The 16,669-nt window shown below is 50.6% G+C and overlaps 5 protein-coding genes across 5 annotated transcripts; 2 read left to right on the top strand and 3 right to left on the bottom strand.

Moving 5' to 3' along the window:
* Positions 1–4,080: 4,080 nt before the first annotated feature.
* Positions 4,081–5,990, top strand: TGAM01_v204578 (CDC24 Calponin; the record flags this gene model as incomplete). Its single annotated transcript, XM_018804523.2, has 2 exons — positions 4,081–4,188; positions 4,251–5,990. 2 exons carry the CDS (start codon positions 4,081–4,083, stop codon positions 5,988–5,990), a joined length of 1,848 nt encoding a protein of 615 aa, XP_018662336.2.
* A 1,816-nt stretch (positions 5,991–7,806) lies between these two features.
* TGAM01_v204579 (hypothetical protein) lies at positions 7,807–8,151 on the bottom strand (the record flags this gene model as incomplete). The annotated part of the gene is made up of 2 exons (XM_018804522.1): positions 7,807–7,973; positions 8,040–8,151. The coding sequence occupies 2 exons, from the start codon at positions 8,149–8,151 to the stop codon at positions 7,807–7,809; spliced, it is 279 nt and encodes a 92-aa protein (XP_018662335.1).
* A 1,555-nt stretch (positions 8,152–9,706) lies between these two features.
* On the bottom strand, positions 9,707–10,819 carry TGAM01_v204580 (oxidoreductase; the record flags this gene model as incomplete). The annotated part of the gene is made up of 4 exons (XM_018804521.1): positions 9,707–10,024; positions 10,117–10,466; positions 10,545–10,655; positions 10,732–10,819. The coding sequence occupies 4 exons, from the start codon at positions 10,817–10,819 to the stop codon at positions 9,707–9,709; spliced, it is 867 nt and encodes a 288-aa protein (XP_018662334.1).
* Positions 10,820–12,301: 1,482 nt separating this feature from the next.
* Positions 12,302–13,820, top strand: TGAM01_v204582 (transaldolase; the record flags this gene model as incomplete). Its single annotated transcript, XM_018804520.1, has 6 exons — positions 12,302–12,404; positions 12,507–12,604; positions 12,667–12,976; positions 13,078–13,136; positions 13,240–13,334; positions 13,427–13,820. The coding sequence occupies 6 exons, from the start codon at positions 12,302–12,304 to the stop codon at positions 13,818–13,820; spliced, it is 1,059 nt and encodes a 352-aa protein (XP_018662333.1).
* Positions 13,821–13,944: 124 nt separating this feature from the next.
* TGAM01_v204581 (hypothetical protein) lies at positions 13,945–16,262 on the bottom strand (the record flags this gene model as incomplete). Its single annotated transcript, XM_024549455.1, has 5 exons — positions 13,945–14,149; positions 14,223–14,807; positions 14,876–14,953; positions 15,025–15,960; positions 16,210–16,262. 5 exons carry the CDS (start codon positions 16,260–16,262, stop codon positions 13,945–13,947), a joined length of 1,857 nt encoding a protein of 618 aa, XP_024405795.1.
* Positions 16,263–16,669: the final 407 nt, after the last annotated feature.

The following is a 16,669-nucleotide window of genomic DNA, read 5'->3' on the forward strand; positions in this document are numbered from 1 at the left end:
CAACGAAAAGGGACATGGAACTTGCAAAGTGCCTGGAAGCTTTCCTTTGTCTGGTCTCCGCATGTGCGACTTGATAGCAGTCTGTTTCTGTGAGTAAACCGCTTTGTTCTATCCATGACCTCTGACTGTGTTTCATGTGGCGGCTCAAGCATAACAATGGAACGTCAAAAAAGAGTAGACGCCCCGAACTTGCTCTGCATTAGGAACAAGGCAAAGGCGACGGCAGTTGCTGGAAAATGACAAGTGACGGGTTCTGCACAGGGGCTAGTATAGTATTTCTCCGAATAAGAGCGGTTGTGTTGGGCTGCAAGTAGGGAGCACTGCAGTATCTCGTCATTTTCCATCTTTGCCAAGCAGACGGTGGCCTCCCAGGAACGATGGATTCCAATTCTTTTCTTGTACGAGTGTAGATAATGTGCTGTACCTAGCAGTTACCTATAGTTGTACGAGTGCTTGTGGCAGTAACCAGGAACTTGTTAGCACTGCGACTGTGCAGCTATTAGTGCAGTCGTATCATGAGATATTGGAATCCGTCCACAAACAAACCCCGGTAGCGCCATGCCTCCCCAGTCCAAAGGCTTTGGCAGTGTTACCTATTTGATTTACTATATTAGCAATGGCCTAGAAACGGATTTAACGACTGGTCGCGAGTGCTTTTCTTGCGAGCCGATGCCTAGATCCTGCCCCCAAATAGTTGTACGTATGACTCTGTATGCGATGATGCAGATGGCCTCGTGGGCAGTGCTGAGACTCGGGCTGCGCAGACACTCGGCCGTACCACAACCTCGCATCGTCTTGTTGGCTCAGCAGCCGCCGGCCGTGCGACTGAAACGGCGAGGAGAGGCATGTGAGCTGGGAACGAAACAAGGTCATAAGTTTGGCGGCAAGAGACGCATGAAGGGCGGGAAGGCCTCAGCCTGGGATAATTCGCAGTCTGGCAGTTTGGTCGTCTGCCATTATCATGATACCCATTTGATGCCTTTCTACAGTTGGGAATATGGGTTCAGGCAGGCTGCATCACCGCAGGCTCTGATTCCAGTGCTGGACTGCCCATCAGCGTTCGCCTTAGCCCGCCCAGGCCTAGCGCCGCGCCTGTGAAACATGCAGCGACTGGGCCACATGTCCCAGCTCGGCCTAAGGGACGCCAGCGCCTGTACTAGTACCGCGGCCGTGGGCACTAGTCGCAGGCCGCGCGAGTCTCCGATACTTGCGCTGCGCAGCGGCGGCGCCTTGCTGCCACGGTGGCAACTGGCGCTGGGCTAGACACAATGGCAGATGGCTTTGATGCCACGGGGGAAGAGACAAAGGGGAAGAATAGCAGCCACAGCGAGGAAGGCCGTGGCGCGCAGGGACTGGCAAAATGGAACATTCAGGAAAAAGAAGTTGAGAGCAAAAAAGGGTCGCCGAAGCGCCCCCTCTGCAGCCCCCCCAGTTGAGCCCCCTGAAATCGAGCCCGGCGCGCTAAACCGCCCCAATCGTCCCAATTAGCAGCCCCCAGAGCCTGTAGATCAACTGATGCCTGCCCACCAACCCGCCCTTGTGGTGTCTGGCTGTGGCGCCTGCGGGCTTCGGTACCTCGCGCCGAGTATCTGCCCACCGCCGCGCGCCTGCACAGGTACCGCCGCCGCCCGTACTGCCGTTAGCACGCCGTCTCGCTGCTGCGTTCCTCTCCTCCACTCGTCTGTGTGTCGGCAGCCTCTCTTCTTTTCCTTCTGTGCCCATTCCTGGCTCCCCCCTTTACTTGTACGCCTCCTGATCCTGCCTCTGCCCTGCCGCAGCCTCAGCGGTTCTGGATCTCTTTGACAGCGAGTCCCCGCACACCGACTGGCATCCGTACACACCTAATATCCGACCGGCAGATCGCAAAAGAAGCGTTGCGCGGGCATCGCTGGAGTCTGTTCGACGCCGCTTCGAGCCTTGACACTGCCCATCACTGCTGCTGCAACGACAAGTAGAGCAGTAGCACCTAATAGCAGTCGCTTTTCCAAAACAAGACACCAGATTAGTCGACAGAGACAAGAGTATACGATCGTTTGTTTGACGACCCGTCACGTACACAGTAGATCCAACAGACAGAAAGAAGATAGACACCACAATTAGACGCAGAGCCGCAGAAAGCAATATAGAGAGAGACTTAGAAAGCGAAAGCGATATAGACAACGAGCGTCTGTCAGCGAGACACTTCCACACCCGATTGATACGCAGCATCGACGAGCGTATCCTCGCTGCCGCCGACTCTCTTCGCCGAAAGAAAGCCTCGTCGAGCCCCCCCTTCAGCGCCAGACTCGCTCCGCCTGCCTGCTCTGCCCGTGGCACTCGGCTCGTGAGGCTGTCCAACAACCCATTGACGCTGACCTTTCGCGTTAAATGACGTGAATCCGTGCTCTTTAGGGATCCGCAACCCACGGACTGGTCTTCCGCGAGAAACTCGTTCGCTAAACCCCCGCCTTGGGCTCGAGCACCACCCCTGTTTTCCTCCTCTTTCTTCCTCAACCCTGACCTCTTCTTCGCTCGACGAAAACCGCCTTTTCATCGACCTCGACCTCAGACGCTGCTGCCAGGACCCAGCCCTGATATCGGGCCCCCGACGGATGGAGTAAAGAGGTCATGGCTCATGCACCCCTGCTCAGAACCAACACGGCCCCGGTCTTCCAGTCTCATCCCAACGGAGCGGGCGGTTTACCACATCAAAGCATGAGCAGCAGTGCGCCGCGCACTAGCCAGCTGTCTGGATCAACCGCCTATGCTGGATCTTCAACGTCGCTCACCTCACTCAACAGCGACATGACCGTGGTTGCCAATGGCCCGGTGGTGGCCACCAGCAACATCATCAACCAAAAGGCCGACGCCTCTCGCTCCCTCTACCAGATATGCATCTCCCTCAAGCAGCGCCTGGCCCAGGTGCCCGGCTTCGAGCAGTTTCTGCAGCACCTCGACCCGACCGACCCAGTCGATCCCCTCTGGAACCTCCTGCGCTCTGGCTATCCGCTGCTGGTAATCTACAACACGTTGCGGCCCGCTGAGCTGCTGACCGTCGACGACCCCAATGCCTCCGACTCCAAAAAGTCCAAGATTGCCATCTTCAAGTTCGTCCAGGCTTGCATGAAGGAGCTCCAGGTGCCTCCGGCCGACTGTTTTGTCATTACGGATTTGATGGGCACTGATACGAGCGGCTTTGTCAAGGCAAGTACTCTATGAATGATCTTCCCGGTTCGTTGGGGGTTGGGGGGGGAGGAAAGAAACGTGCCTCTTCTCTAGCACTAATCCTATTTTGCTGTCGGGTTCTTATTTCAATTGTTAAAAAAACAAATCTAACGCGAGCACCAGGTTACCCAAGTCGTTAACTACGTCCTTGACCTTGCAGAGCGGCGTGGATACCTTCTCCAGCAGGAGGTTTATCCCGATGGCGAGCCTACTGGCACCAACGGCGCCTCTAAAATGACCTATCGAGACCATGTCATCAAAGAACTCGTGGATACCGAGCGCAAATATGTCCAGGACCTGGAAAACTTGCACGATTTGAAGAAGGCATTGGAGCAGAAAGGAGTAATTACCGGCGACATCGTTCACCAAATCTTCCTCAACATCAGCCTGATCCTCGACTTTCAACGCCGCTTTCTCATTCGCATCGAGACCACCAACTCTTTGCCCGCTGACAGCCAGCGATGGGGCCAGCCATTTGTCACCCACGAAGAGTTCTTCAACATCTACCAGCCCTTCATTGCCAACCAGCGCAAGGCGGCGCAAATTGCCAACACAAATTTCGAACTCATCCGCCAATCAGACCACCCCGTCGCAGCCGACTTTAACACTCTGGACGGTTTCCTCCTGAAGCCTATGCAGCGTCTAGTCAAGTATCCACTGCTACTCAAGGTATGTCTTGACAAATTACTCATTTTCTGCCCTGATGATTAAGTCATCTTTCAATTACTGACTGCTGTTTAGGATCTGGCAAAGAAGACAGAAGACCCAGAGACCAAAGACGATCTGCTACAAGGATGTGAGGCTGCTGAGCGCGTTCTCCAGAAAGCAAACGAAGCCGTTAATCGCGACCTTCTCGACGAGGCGCTGGAGGAGCTCATGACCAGAGTCGACGACTGGAAATCGCACAAGATTGAGTCATTTGGAAAGCTGTTATTGCATGGCGTCTATGGTGTCATCACTGGCAAGAGTGAACAAGAGAAGGACGTACGTATATACTGTCTCCCTCCTTCGCGCGACTGCTAATAGAGAGCTAACTATCCCTACAGTATGAGATCTACCTCTTCGAATGCATTTTGCTATGCTGCAAGGAAATCTCGCCGAACAAGAGCAAGGACAAGAAAGAGAGGGCTCGGCTGCAATCACTCCCAAAGCAGAAGAACAGGAGCGCCAAGCTGCAACTCAAGGGCCGAATTTTCATGACCAACGTGACTGATGTCGTGTCTCTTTCCAAGCCAGGCTCTCACAGCGTCCAAATCTGGTGGAAAGGCGATCCTGGTGTCGAAAACTTTACCATCAAGTTCCTAACGGAGGAGATGATGAAGAAATGGGCAAACGGCCTGGAGACGCAACGTAAGGACAATGCGCCTCGCACCGCCACGAGCCCAGACGACAATCCCACCGACTTTGCTTGGACGCGCGACCAGGCCGGCGGCCTTGAAAACCCTTACCTACAGCAAGATGACGACGACGAAGACGACATTGGCCCCGCCACTGCTCCTGCTCAGTTCCCAGTGCCAACAAACTCATTTGGAGGTTCCATGGCCATCCCTAGAACCGCGTCGAGCACCAACCTGAGAGACTTGAGGAAGGGCTCGGTAACCGTGGAGTCGTCGCAGTCTCTGGCTGGCATCGCGCGAGCTCCTCCGCCACGGTTCCCGCTGCCAATGCCGCCAGCGCCCTTGTCCCTCCAGACCCAAAACAGCATGACCGTTCCATCGCCAGGCGCCCGCGGAGGAGACAGCTACTTTTCGCCCATTGGCGAATCACCTGCGTCTTCTCGAACCAGCGCAACCAGTGGAGTATTCTCACCAAATATCAACCCATTCTCAAAAGCCGGGACTCCTCAGGCAGGATGGGATGAGAACAACCGCTATACGGCGCCAGCAATGCCCCGTGCCCCATCTCGAGACGGCACGCCGCCCAGTGCCTACATGAATGGCAGACACAGCGCAAACCCGGCGGCGTCAAGGAGCCGCTCGTACAGCACTCCCGATGCCGCTGCTCAGGGCCAGCGACGCCAACCCAGCCAGAGCAACATCCCCGCTGTCCCCGGCATACCCTTGCATCTCCATCCCGCTCACGACAGCTCCATCCCAAGATCGCAAACAGGCTCTCCAAGGAACGAGGCAGCGGTGCCAGCCAGCCGGACGAGCACGCAGAGCCCCGGCTCCCAGCCTCAGCGGGCACACAAACACAAGCATTCGCACTCGGGCAGCGTTGGCGGCACCATGGCACAGTTCCCTACCCAGCCCGTCTACCCTCGACAGACCACGCCTGGACCTCCCATGAGCAGCAACGGCCTTCGTGTTGACCCTGCAGCGGCCAACTCGCGGACCGTATCACCGTCTCTCGGCACTGCGACCATGTCCCAAGGAATGCTAGCCCATCACGGCATGATACCTTCGGGTATGATGCCTCCGGGATTGGTGCCCCAGATTCCACAGAACAACCCGGTTGCAAGCCCCGAGGTGGCCTTGCCAACGCAACTCAAGGTCCGAGTCACCTGCGATACCGGAAACTATGTTACGCTCGTCGTTGCTTTCAATATCACGTACCAGTCCCTCGTTGATCGGATTGATGCCAAGCTTGCGCGCTTCACTACCAGCAGCATAGCACAAGGATTGCTAAAGCTTCGCTATCAAGATGAAGACGAGGATTTTGTCACCATCGAAAGCGATGACGACATTCAGATTGCCTTTATGGAGTTCCGTGACGGTATGAAGAGCGCGTACAGTGGCGGTGTAGGAGAGATAGAGCTCTTCTGCGTCGGAGACATGGCGACATAATAGCACCGCATCTGGAGCATTTCCTTTAGGAGAGGAGAAAGAAGAAGGCTCTTGTTATAGACGGAAAGAGAGAGAAGTATTTTGAGAAAAAAAGCATACTTATTCCACGGACCACCCAGGAGCATTCGCATGTTTTGGTGTATAGAGCCATTGCATAGCAGCAGCAGCAGCAGCAGAAATCATTTTTTTATTAGAGCGGCACGAAAATTGCCACCATATTCACGACGGTTCAAGGCCAACAACTACCAAAGATACCTCTTAAAACCATATAGACACGACACCACACGATATGTGCGATTATGACCAACCAATTTTACTTTATATGCTATTTATTCTCATCCGATTCCAACTTTGGTCACTCATTCGCACCCGACTATCCATCTTACGTTGCCGACGGCCCGTTGCCATGTTTTTTACTCTTTTCTCCGCAGCCGCGATGCTCCAATCTCTAAATACGGAACGAGACAAGAAAAAAAAAAGGATGCACGAAGCTTACTTCGACGGACATTGGCCCATAACAAATCACTGCTGGACAGTTGGAAAATTCAGTCCAGCGAGAATATGCTGTCTATAGTAGAGGGCGGCCGTCTCAACGATACACTCTTTCTCAACCAGATTTTCCTTATTACTTTTCTTCTTTTCTCCATTACTACCCTGCCAACATTATTACCATTTGGGGATACACTATCTTGAGTCTAAGATATACTTTATCTGAGTGTTCCTTCTACCATTTTTCTACCATCATCTCTCTTTGCACTTTTTTTTTGTTATTCATGGGATTCTATGGCGCTAGTGACAAAGACGGGAGGTTTTTTTAGGAGAACTGAGAAGGGTATTCACTTTTTTTGCCATCTTTGCAATAGTGTTTGTTTTGGGAGGATGATATTTTGTACCCGTTTTGTTTCTTTTTACCCTGCATGCTTTGGCTTTTTTGTGTTTGTTACCATTGCCTCACAATATTTTCTGTTTTTTGCAGCCCCTACTCCCACCATTACTATTATTTTGCCTCTCTCTCTCTCTTACTCCCCCTTTCTCTCTTGTTTTTGTTCGTGTTTTTTGAAATGATGGGTCTTGCTGTTGGATGTTTTCTGTTCCTTTTAGTACTGGATAGATAGAAATCGGGGACGACAAAAGTGCAAACGGAGATGGTGAATACAATAAAAAAATTACAAAAGTTTTCGTGGTTCATTGTGCAGTATTGTGAAAGTCGGCGATAGAAACGCAATGCTGAAAATAAGGGAAATTATTGTAGACTTTTTTTTTCCGTATGTTAGTGTCTGATATTTGTACATTGGATGAAGCGCTCTATGCCACCCTCTCTCATCAATTTGGCATTTTCCCGCTCCTTCCCCTTCTATAACACTCTTTTTATGAATCTCCTTTTCCCTTCCTGGATATGTATGTATGTTGTACATTTTACTTTTGGTGATATCGTCAAAGTGGCAACCAACGCCGAGGAAAATGTATCCTCCATCTGTTGTTCCCCCTCCCATTCTTTCGAACTGTCCATGTTGTCGTCGTTGCGTAATACTTTCGCTACGCAATTTCGCCCTGAATATCAGACCCAATTCTTTTGTTTGTGATAAGCCGTCTCCTCTCCTTACTGTGAATGTTTTTGCATCGCAATCCTTTTGACGTGGTATATATGACCTTCCGATCGAGTTGTCCTTCTTCGTAATCGACAGCGGGAAAAAAAAAATCGTACAAGGGCCATTCCATTTCACTACCCCTCCTCTCGATCATGTTGTCGAAACACTCGCAATGGAAAATCCTTCTCTGCCTTTGTCTTTTATACATCATTTCGTTTCGTCGTCCTTTATTTCTGCTTCTTCGGGCTCGTAACGTATTTCTGCATCCGCGACAAGTGGTAGTTGATTGTATTCGCCGGCGCGGGAGGGGGCGCTGGGCCGTCCATGCATCTTCGGAGCTGGTTCTCGATGGCGGCGCAGCCGGAGGCGTTGAAGCCTGCTGAAGCCCAGCACGCTGTACAGAAGTCAGCCTCCATCGCCACTGTCTTCCTCTACTGCTTTTGTCCTTGAAAATACATACCGAGGACGCTGGACATGATGGCGATACAAGGGTTCTCGGGCTGGCGCTTGGGATTGTGCACCCGCAGCGTTTTCAGCGGGGGGAGACGAATGGCCTTTGCGCTCCCTGACATTGTGACTTTGGGGCCAGAATATTTTTTTTGGTCTTTTTGGTAAGAGAAAAAAAAAGGAGAAGATCCAATTGCGAAGCAAATGCGAGGCCGGGATGTCGCTGTAGTTTTGCGCGGGATGATTTTTTGGCGGGATATTGAGAGAAGCCAATTGGAGCTTGAAGTCACGGGAATGTGCACGTGACTTTTTGAATGATATTGAGAGGCCATTTCGCTGAAGAAGCGCATTTGCTACCATTGTATTGTCCTTATTTGTTTGAGATTAGGTTTATTCCTCTCGATTCATTTCTCATATTCATTTACATGCGTCTTCAATGGATTGGGAGAATAGCAGAGACAAGAGGTGGAAGAACTGCTGCTAGAGCCTTTTCTACTATGGCGACTTACACCTATGAGGCATCCACTTTTCTTCAAATTCCTGATTTACATGGAGGGATTGCCACCTCGCTTTCCTTCATATAGTGCTCAATGTGTTAGAAGTTGCCCAGTGGGCTTCTCTCAGGGACGATGTACATGCAGATTGCGGAAAACGCCCGACCAGTTCCGTTAGATCCGTGCTGCAACTTCAGTGTTGGACTGGAGTTTGCTGATATTGGTAGAATCGTCCGTCATATGATACATGTATCTTCGCCAGCTTCATGGTTTTATTCTGTTACGGACTGAAGCGAAGCCGCTCTCGTATGCCTCGTACACCTTGTCAAAGCACAAGATTCGTTGTGCGGCGTGCCCTGTGAACTTTTCTTTTACTGGGAATACGGATGAGATGGCTTGCGTGTATGTGCGGTGCAGGGCCTGATATACAATTTATTAAAAGGAATGCATTGTATTATTTAACCGCGCTATGGCTTTTTGAGTCAGAGTTGTAGATGGAATATGTCTTTGGTTCTGAGTTGGGAATTCGCTCTTTTCTTCTTTGATGCGAAATAATTGGTGGTTGTCTCTCATTAAAATAGAAGTGGTGGTGGTGTGGACTAAATAAGTTGCAGCTCGACTTATATTAGAGCGCCGAGTAAGCCCCCATATTTGATGCCTGGGGTTATTGGCCGATAAAGGCGAGCGAAGTGGACACTTTAGGCTGTTTTAGAGCAAGGTCGTATTACTACTCACAGCTTGCTTCTGTCATCTACCAGTTCCTGCAGTTTATATCTTATTTTTGTGCTTCTTAAGTAGCGGGAAGATGATACAGCGTTTTTGAAACTACTGAGATTTAGGAGAAGGTTTTCTGGTCGTTGGCGATGGGTTTTTTGGAGATGATCAAGAGGATTGGATATGCGGTGCTTTTGGCGCTGTATGTGGGGGTTTACTTGCGGGTGAGTTTTGACTGAGTATGTTGTTTTCTTTGGGATATTGCTGATTGGGTATTTGCTTGGGAAAGATTATGCATTGGAGGAGACGGCCAGTGATACGAGGGACGAGAGGGAGTGGTGAGAGTTGATGATGGCGGTATAGAAGGTGCGCTGGTTATTGGCAACCCTGCTGCTATATATCAGACAATGATGAAAACAAAAATGCTCTAAAGTCTATTGATCTGTTTCGTCTATTGCCATATACATGCACTTCACCACCCCGTCGACCCGCCATCAATCCGCAAATCCGTCCCGGTAACATAGGAACTCGCGTCCGCCAGCAGAAACACCACCGCGCCACGATACTCTTCCGGCCCGGAAATCCTCTTGAGCATCGCCTCCTGTTCCCAAACCGTGGTCCACTCCTTGTGCGTGAGGACCTCTTTTGTCATTGGCGTGTGGATGACGCCGGGGCTGATGGAGTTTACGCGGATGGCTGGCGATGATGAAGAGCCCCATTCGCCGGCGAGGGAGCGGGTGAGCTGGTGGACGCCGGCTTTGGAAGCGGAGTAGATTGCGGTGGGAGTGGCCTGTGGTATTGTTAGTTGATGAGTTCTCAGCTTTCTTTTGATATAGAACAAGACAGGTTGTAACAAACAAACAACAACAAAAGACAACTCACCTTGTTAGAGATATACCCGCTCATACTCGCCACAAACACAAAACTCGCCCCTTGCTCTTCAACGCTCCTCCCCTCCGCAACCTGTTTCCTCACCACCTTGGCCGCCGCCTGCGCCACGTACAAACTGCCCGCCAGATTCACATCCAGCGTCCACTTTGTCTCGTCTTCGGAGTAATCGACCGAGTCGCCCACCGTGCCGACGCCGGCGCAGTTGACCAGACCTCTAAGAGGGAAGGGAACTTCTGAGGCGGCTTTTTCGAATACGGATGAAAGCTGGGATGGGGAGGTGACGTTGCAGGCGTGGTATGTGAGGGATCGAGAGAGGGATTTGGCGAGGGCTTGGAGAGGTTCTGAGGTTGGAACGCGGCGTTAGTTTTTCTCTGTTTATGAAGAAGAAGATGAATTATATAAGTCTGCATTGTAGTTACCCCATGTTGCTGCTGGTGGAATCTCGTCGCGGTCAATGCCAATGACATCGCCGCCAGATTCGAGGATTGCTCTTGTGAGCTGAGAACCGAGACCGCCGGTTGCGCCAGTAACTTTAGAATTTCGAATCAAAGTCAGTAAAAGATACAGTTACTTCATAGAGGGAAAAGGTATTTCAAAGGGGCTTACCAATGATGGTTCTTTCTCTCAAAGAAAAGAGATTGGGGGTGCTTGTGTTGCGGAATGTCTGATCTGTGGCTGTCTCTGTGGAACCCATGATGGCTTGTAAGTGATTTGATTGAGGTGATTTGACTAAAATTGGCTTTTGGGAAAAAAGGCGCGAACGAAACGTATCGATGGTAGATTTTATAGATTTTTCTCTCTCTCTTCAATGTCTATGGAAGGTATTTTATATACTTTTAATGCTTCAATACTCTATCCTTCATGCCCCACGCCTCACGATGTCTTCACTCTTACATGCGGATTGTTTAGTGTAAGTGGGCTCATTCCGCACCCACATGTTGCTAGCGGCGGCCCCATATGCCGCCCGCCCGCCTCGAGTGCTGTTTGACATCGCTTGGAGAACTAAAAGCAAAAGCAAGTTCCCGGCAGATCAAATCAGGCAGCAGTTGAACAGGGCAGATGATCAATACATTGTGAGATTTTGGAGAGTCTAGAACACTGTGATTGCCGATTGTCGCTGCTGTTTCGGAGTTCAGCCGTCCATCTGGCGTATGTCTTGCTCAGAGTTTCCAACGACTAGACACAGAAGCACTGGTTAGTTGATTTGGGTTTGAGAATTATTAAGCAGTAGTTGCAGGAATGAGTCAGGAATTGAAACTAGTTGCGAGAGCTATGTTCATTTACGAATAACAAAAGTCGACTTGGAGAGACCATGTATGTCTTAATTTCCTTGGCAATTAGCTAAAAGTAATAAATAGGCCTAAGTACCTATGCGTTTAGTATTCTATAGGATAATAATAGTAATGATGAAAGAGATTGCTCTCTACCTATAATTGGTTTGTCTTTAGTACGAAACAATATACTGTTCGACGCCTATAGTCGGTTTACCTAGAACTACTATACAACAATTAGTAACAAATAGCTACATTAATAATTCTATAGCCTATGTACTACAATTCTTATATTTATAATGAACCACTCTAGTTTATTCCAACTAGTAGCATTCACAAGCATCAAGCTTCGCACGTATCCAAACCCATTTCCCAGGCACCGCCCAAAATCCCAGCGGAACGGCGGCCCGACGCTCCACTCATCTCCCCGCATCGGAAAGCGGCCCGCCGGCATCCAGTCACGCGGACCCAGCTCGTATCCAAATCTTTCACGATTTTAGTTTCCTAATACTTTGGAGTTGCGAGTTGCGGCAGGCGAGCGGAGGGCAGGCGACTCTAAAGCAATAACTAGAGTTGATTATTAAGGGACGCAGCTGATCTTTTTGGTTTAACCGGCAGTGGGTACATGTTAGCCGAAATGTTTTGTAAAGGAAATTGAGGCGAGGCGAAGTCGGAGAGTGAGTTCACGATGTGGATTTAGGGTGAGATTTCTAAAGGAACTGTTATGAGTGAAAGGATTTCTTTTAGTCAGTAGATACTTGACGAATGGACATATATATCACTCCTCTATTCAGCCGTTGCTGCCATCGCTCTGTACACATGTAACCATTCGATCTATACAACTCACTTCAAACCAACCAATTTATAACCATTGTATACAAACGCATTAACACAATTACATCATCATGGCTCGCTCCATGCTCCATCGCCTCGAAGACCTCTGCAACGTCGACGTCGACGATGCCGACACGGGACTCATCAAGAGTATCCCATTTACGCCCCATAACCGTATGTCTACCACTCAATCCCATCTTGATATCCAAGAATATAAGAAATGAAGTCAAGAGCTAACGATCCGTCATCCATGTTCGAAAGAAACTTCCAACCAAGCCATCATCACAGGGGCCCTTCTCGCCGATGAAGCCCTCTTAAAAGACCTCGTTCGCCAACATGGCTCCCAAGGCTGGGAACGAGTCTACGATCAAGCTGTAAGAATCCCCATCTCTCAAAATCCTTCAAAAGACAAATCTCACTTACACGCACCATCAAGGCCATCAACCTCACAGCCCGCAACATCCCCCTCCTCTCCGGCCGCGTCCTCATCCAAACCTCCCTCCGCCACATCTCCTCCTCCTCCGCCACCATCGCCCACGCTCGCACCCTCGCCAGTCTCTACGCAGCCGCCGGTGTCTCGCGCGACCGCTTCGCCATCAAGCTGCCCTTTTCCGGTGCTGCCGCCGCCGCTGCGCGCGTGTTGAACGCAGAGGGCATCCGGACGCTGGCCACGAGCGTGTTTTCGCTGGAGCAGGGCATTGCGGCTAGTCAGAGCGGGTGTTTGTTTATTAGTCCCTATTATAATGGTGAGTTTTGTGATTGGATGGATAGAAGGGGTTCAGAACTTACGTCAAGAAGACAAGGCCTCTTGTAAGTCATGGCCACCGCTAACAAAATTTTGAATTAGAACTTGCGGCACACTCAGATGCTTCTCTTCGTCCTTCTTGCGAGGATCCCGCTCTAGAGGTATGCAGATATCATGTTCCTCGGATGCCATCAAACCCAGCCAGAAACAGCACAATGAAGAAGAAAAGACAAGAGAGAAGGAAAACAAGACTAACCGCAACAGCACCCCATGTCCCCTCGCATCATCCACATCCTCGAAGCTTTCGCCAAAGCATACCGCGAAACCGGCAAAGAACAGCCCATCATGGTCATCGCAAGGTATGTAATGCACAAAACATCTCAATCTTACCACCGAATCCTCCCACGCCACAGATAAACATTAGACTAAAACATCGCATTCATCAAATCAGCCACTTCACCATTGGCGAAATCATGGCCATGGCCGAGCTCGGCTGCCCCCATGTCACCATCCCTCCGCACCTCATCAAGACGCTCCTGGAAACCCCTGACACCCTCCCTTTACCGACGACGAAAAAGGCCAAGCTCAGCTACGCCGAGTTTGCCACGGCGCAGCGGCTCACGAAGCTGTCCACCATCGACCCCCTGGCCGGTCCGGACTGGGATGGTGTGCTGGCGGATATGCAGACTGATTATGTTGCAAACGACGGCGAGAAGCTGGATGAGGCGCTCAGAAGAGATGCCATTGCTAACAAGAGGCTGAAAGATGCAGAGGTGTTTTTCATTGAGATGGAGAACAGGGCCAAAGAGGCTATCGAAAAAGAGATTGCGGCTCAAGGACTGTAACTATATACACAAAACTCTTCCGCCTTGCTTAGAATCAGTAGATTAAGAAACATAACGTATACAATAGAATCTTTACACGTCGAGGACACCACATAATGCCACATATCATCGCATCATATCATCATCAGTGTCTTTGTCTGTCGCGAAGCCGTAGCTTTCTGGCAACTGAATTGACGATTTCCAAATCGTGTTCAGCACTCGTGCCAGGTCGCGCCCAGGGCTCAACTACTTTCACGACGCTCTGGCGACATGCGTCAATGTCCGTCACGAGATGGCCCAGATGGGGCGAATTAGCCGCCAGAGCAAGGACTAAGAAGCAGTTCACAGAGCTAATGTTGAAGTCAGTCGAAATCTGCATCCTCATTTCAAGCTTCCCAAAGTCAGGTAATTGAGAGCACTTACAACTGCAGTGAGCTATACGCATACGGCGTCCTGTCCGCGAGCAAATATCCGACGCCATGCAGAAACGCTCGACATGCAGCCAAGCACACTTTCGACTGAGATACCACCGTCGGCGGCATCTCCAGCTCGGCCTTATCAAACTGCGACGAGGTGGCGTGAATGACGAATGGTCTATATATGCTCTGCTTGGCAGACCAATATCGCAAACGGTGTATGGACGCTTGCTTGTTCTGCGGCGGACCATCGTACAAGTCTGGTTTGATGTCCACCGGGAGGGCCTCGTACCACCTTTCAAGTTGGAAATTCAGCTCACTGCACATGCGTAGCAGAGATGCATCTGGGTGTGGAGGTGTCGAAGCTGACTGAGTTGTCGTGAGCGAGTCGAGGGCACGGCCTGCATATATCGTGAGGCTGTCTGTGAAGTAGATAGCGTGATGCATTCGGTTCAGAAGAGAGCGGGCTGATATTTCAGCAAGAACGCAGAGATGCTCGAGCTTGGGGCTGGTGCCGTAGTTGGGAAAAGGCATCCGGTCCACGAGTACGTCGATACCGCTCCTAGGCTGATGAAACTCTGCAAGAATATCACTATAATTTCAGCTAGTTAGCATTCATCTATGCTCATCGTACCACCTGTGCCAAGTGATGGAATTTACCTTTCAACAATAAAGCACACCCAACTCAGCCGAGTCAACTCCTGAATCTCAGCTTGGCCAGATAATATATCCTTACACCTACACTCCTAGTCAGCCATCACACGTCACCAACCCACAAGACGTAAAAAGTAAAACATGGGGATTCTTACCGAATCAAAAGCTGCTGTATGCTCGTCGCAGCCATATGTATCAGCCTCCACGCCGTCAACGGCTGCACCACATACGTGAAATACAGCGCGCACAAGATGAGCCCCTGCGACAGCTGAATGTTGCCACTAAACGACACCGTCCATGCCGGTATCAGGATGCGGAGTGCCCTTTGCATGCAGACATCGCCCGTGTTCTCGCTCTGCTTCCGGTTGATGGGGTCAGATGCCGTAGCTCCCAACGCAAAAATGGCCAGGAACACGCCAGATCGGATATCGGTGCCGAGGCCTTGTCTCATTACCACTTCGTAGCTTGCGAGGAGGTCGTCTCGGTCAAAAATGGGATGGAAAGCGTGCACCATGGCAAGAAAGCTATTAAGGTAGTCATCCGCAACCGTTCTGTCGACGTGCTCTTCCTCGGCCTGCAGGCCTGGAGCCGCCATAAAGTCCAACGCTGTAGACCGACTCCTATCGTCCTCGACCCGAAAAAAGAAATCTTCCGGATAATCACCCACTAAAGGGCGCATCTGCGGCAGCCTCAACAGACTGCTGGTGCTCGTCTGGTGACCCAAAGGTATCGTGATTGGCGGCACGTTATCGGCATTCACGCCTTGTCTTGACGAATCTCCTCCTTCCTGCGTGGTAAGGGCCCAGGTGGAATGGGGCATCGAGGACTCGTTTGATGGCGACAATCCACTGTCATTATCGATGCTTTCCGTGTGCCGGCGAAAAAAGTCTGGCAATGGAGGCGACATCATGAATGCAGGCGAAGTTCTGCGCTGCTGCTGCTGATGTGCTTTTTCGTGCTGCAAGGCTTTCAGTGCATCGGCGTGCTCTCCCAGCAGCTTCTCGATACTTTCGAGCCGCTGGAGCATGACATCCGAAGCCGCAGAGGTAGAATCATGGTGATACTCGTTGATTGCTGAAAAGTGAGAATTCCTGCTTCCAATGTTAGTCTCAGATGATATACGGATGACTTCCGCTGCACGCTCTATGACAAGCCATTGCAGCTTCAATTCACGTACCTCGGAGGAGCAACTTCGGTATACCGACAATCGAATCCCTTTTCTCGACACGGCGTACACCGCGGAGTCAAGCCGTCACATCGTTTTTTCCTGTACGATCTTTCAGCCAAAAAGGAATTCGCAAACTGAAGCCATCGTGAATCTGCTTTGTGCCAAGACTTACCGTTGCCGACAGTGCGTGCAGGCAACCATGACTCTTGACTTGCCGGAATTCATAGTTGCCGGTAAATCCTCTGAATCAATTCTTTTAGCTCTAGATTTAAAATTTCCTTTGAACCAGTATTAAAAGCAAAATTGTTGCGGTCAGTCGTTCCGCAGTCTCTTGTTGAAGCAGCAAGGCAGAGAATAACAGCGAGTTGACCAATTGAAATGGAGTAGCAGGTGCGATACCTTTGACAGCTATGCGTCAGCCAGTATGACTAAGCAAGTTGGAATCGCCCTCTACGACAACCCGAAATCATGGAATGAGACGCCGCAATACGCGCTTCACGCACAAGAAGATACACAAACTGCCAGCTCTGAGCTGTTGAATAACTCTTTTTCCATTTCTAATGCTTTGGCCGTCTTCATATAGCGATCACTAACCAAAATGCCCCCATCCGTACGTAGCCATTTCTAGCGCC

The sequence above is a fragment of the Trichoderma gamsii genome, assembly GCF_001481775.2.
Source record: "Trichoderma gamsii strain T6085 chromosome Unknown Scaffold_13.2, whole genome shotgun sequence".
Classification (NCBI taxonomy): Eukaryota; Fungi; Ascomycota; class Sordariomycetes; order Hypocreales; family Hypocreaceae; genus Trichoderma; species Trichoderma gamsii.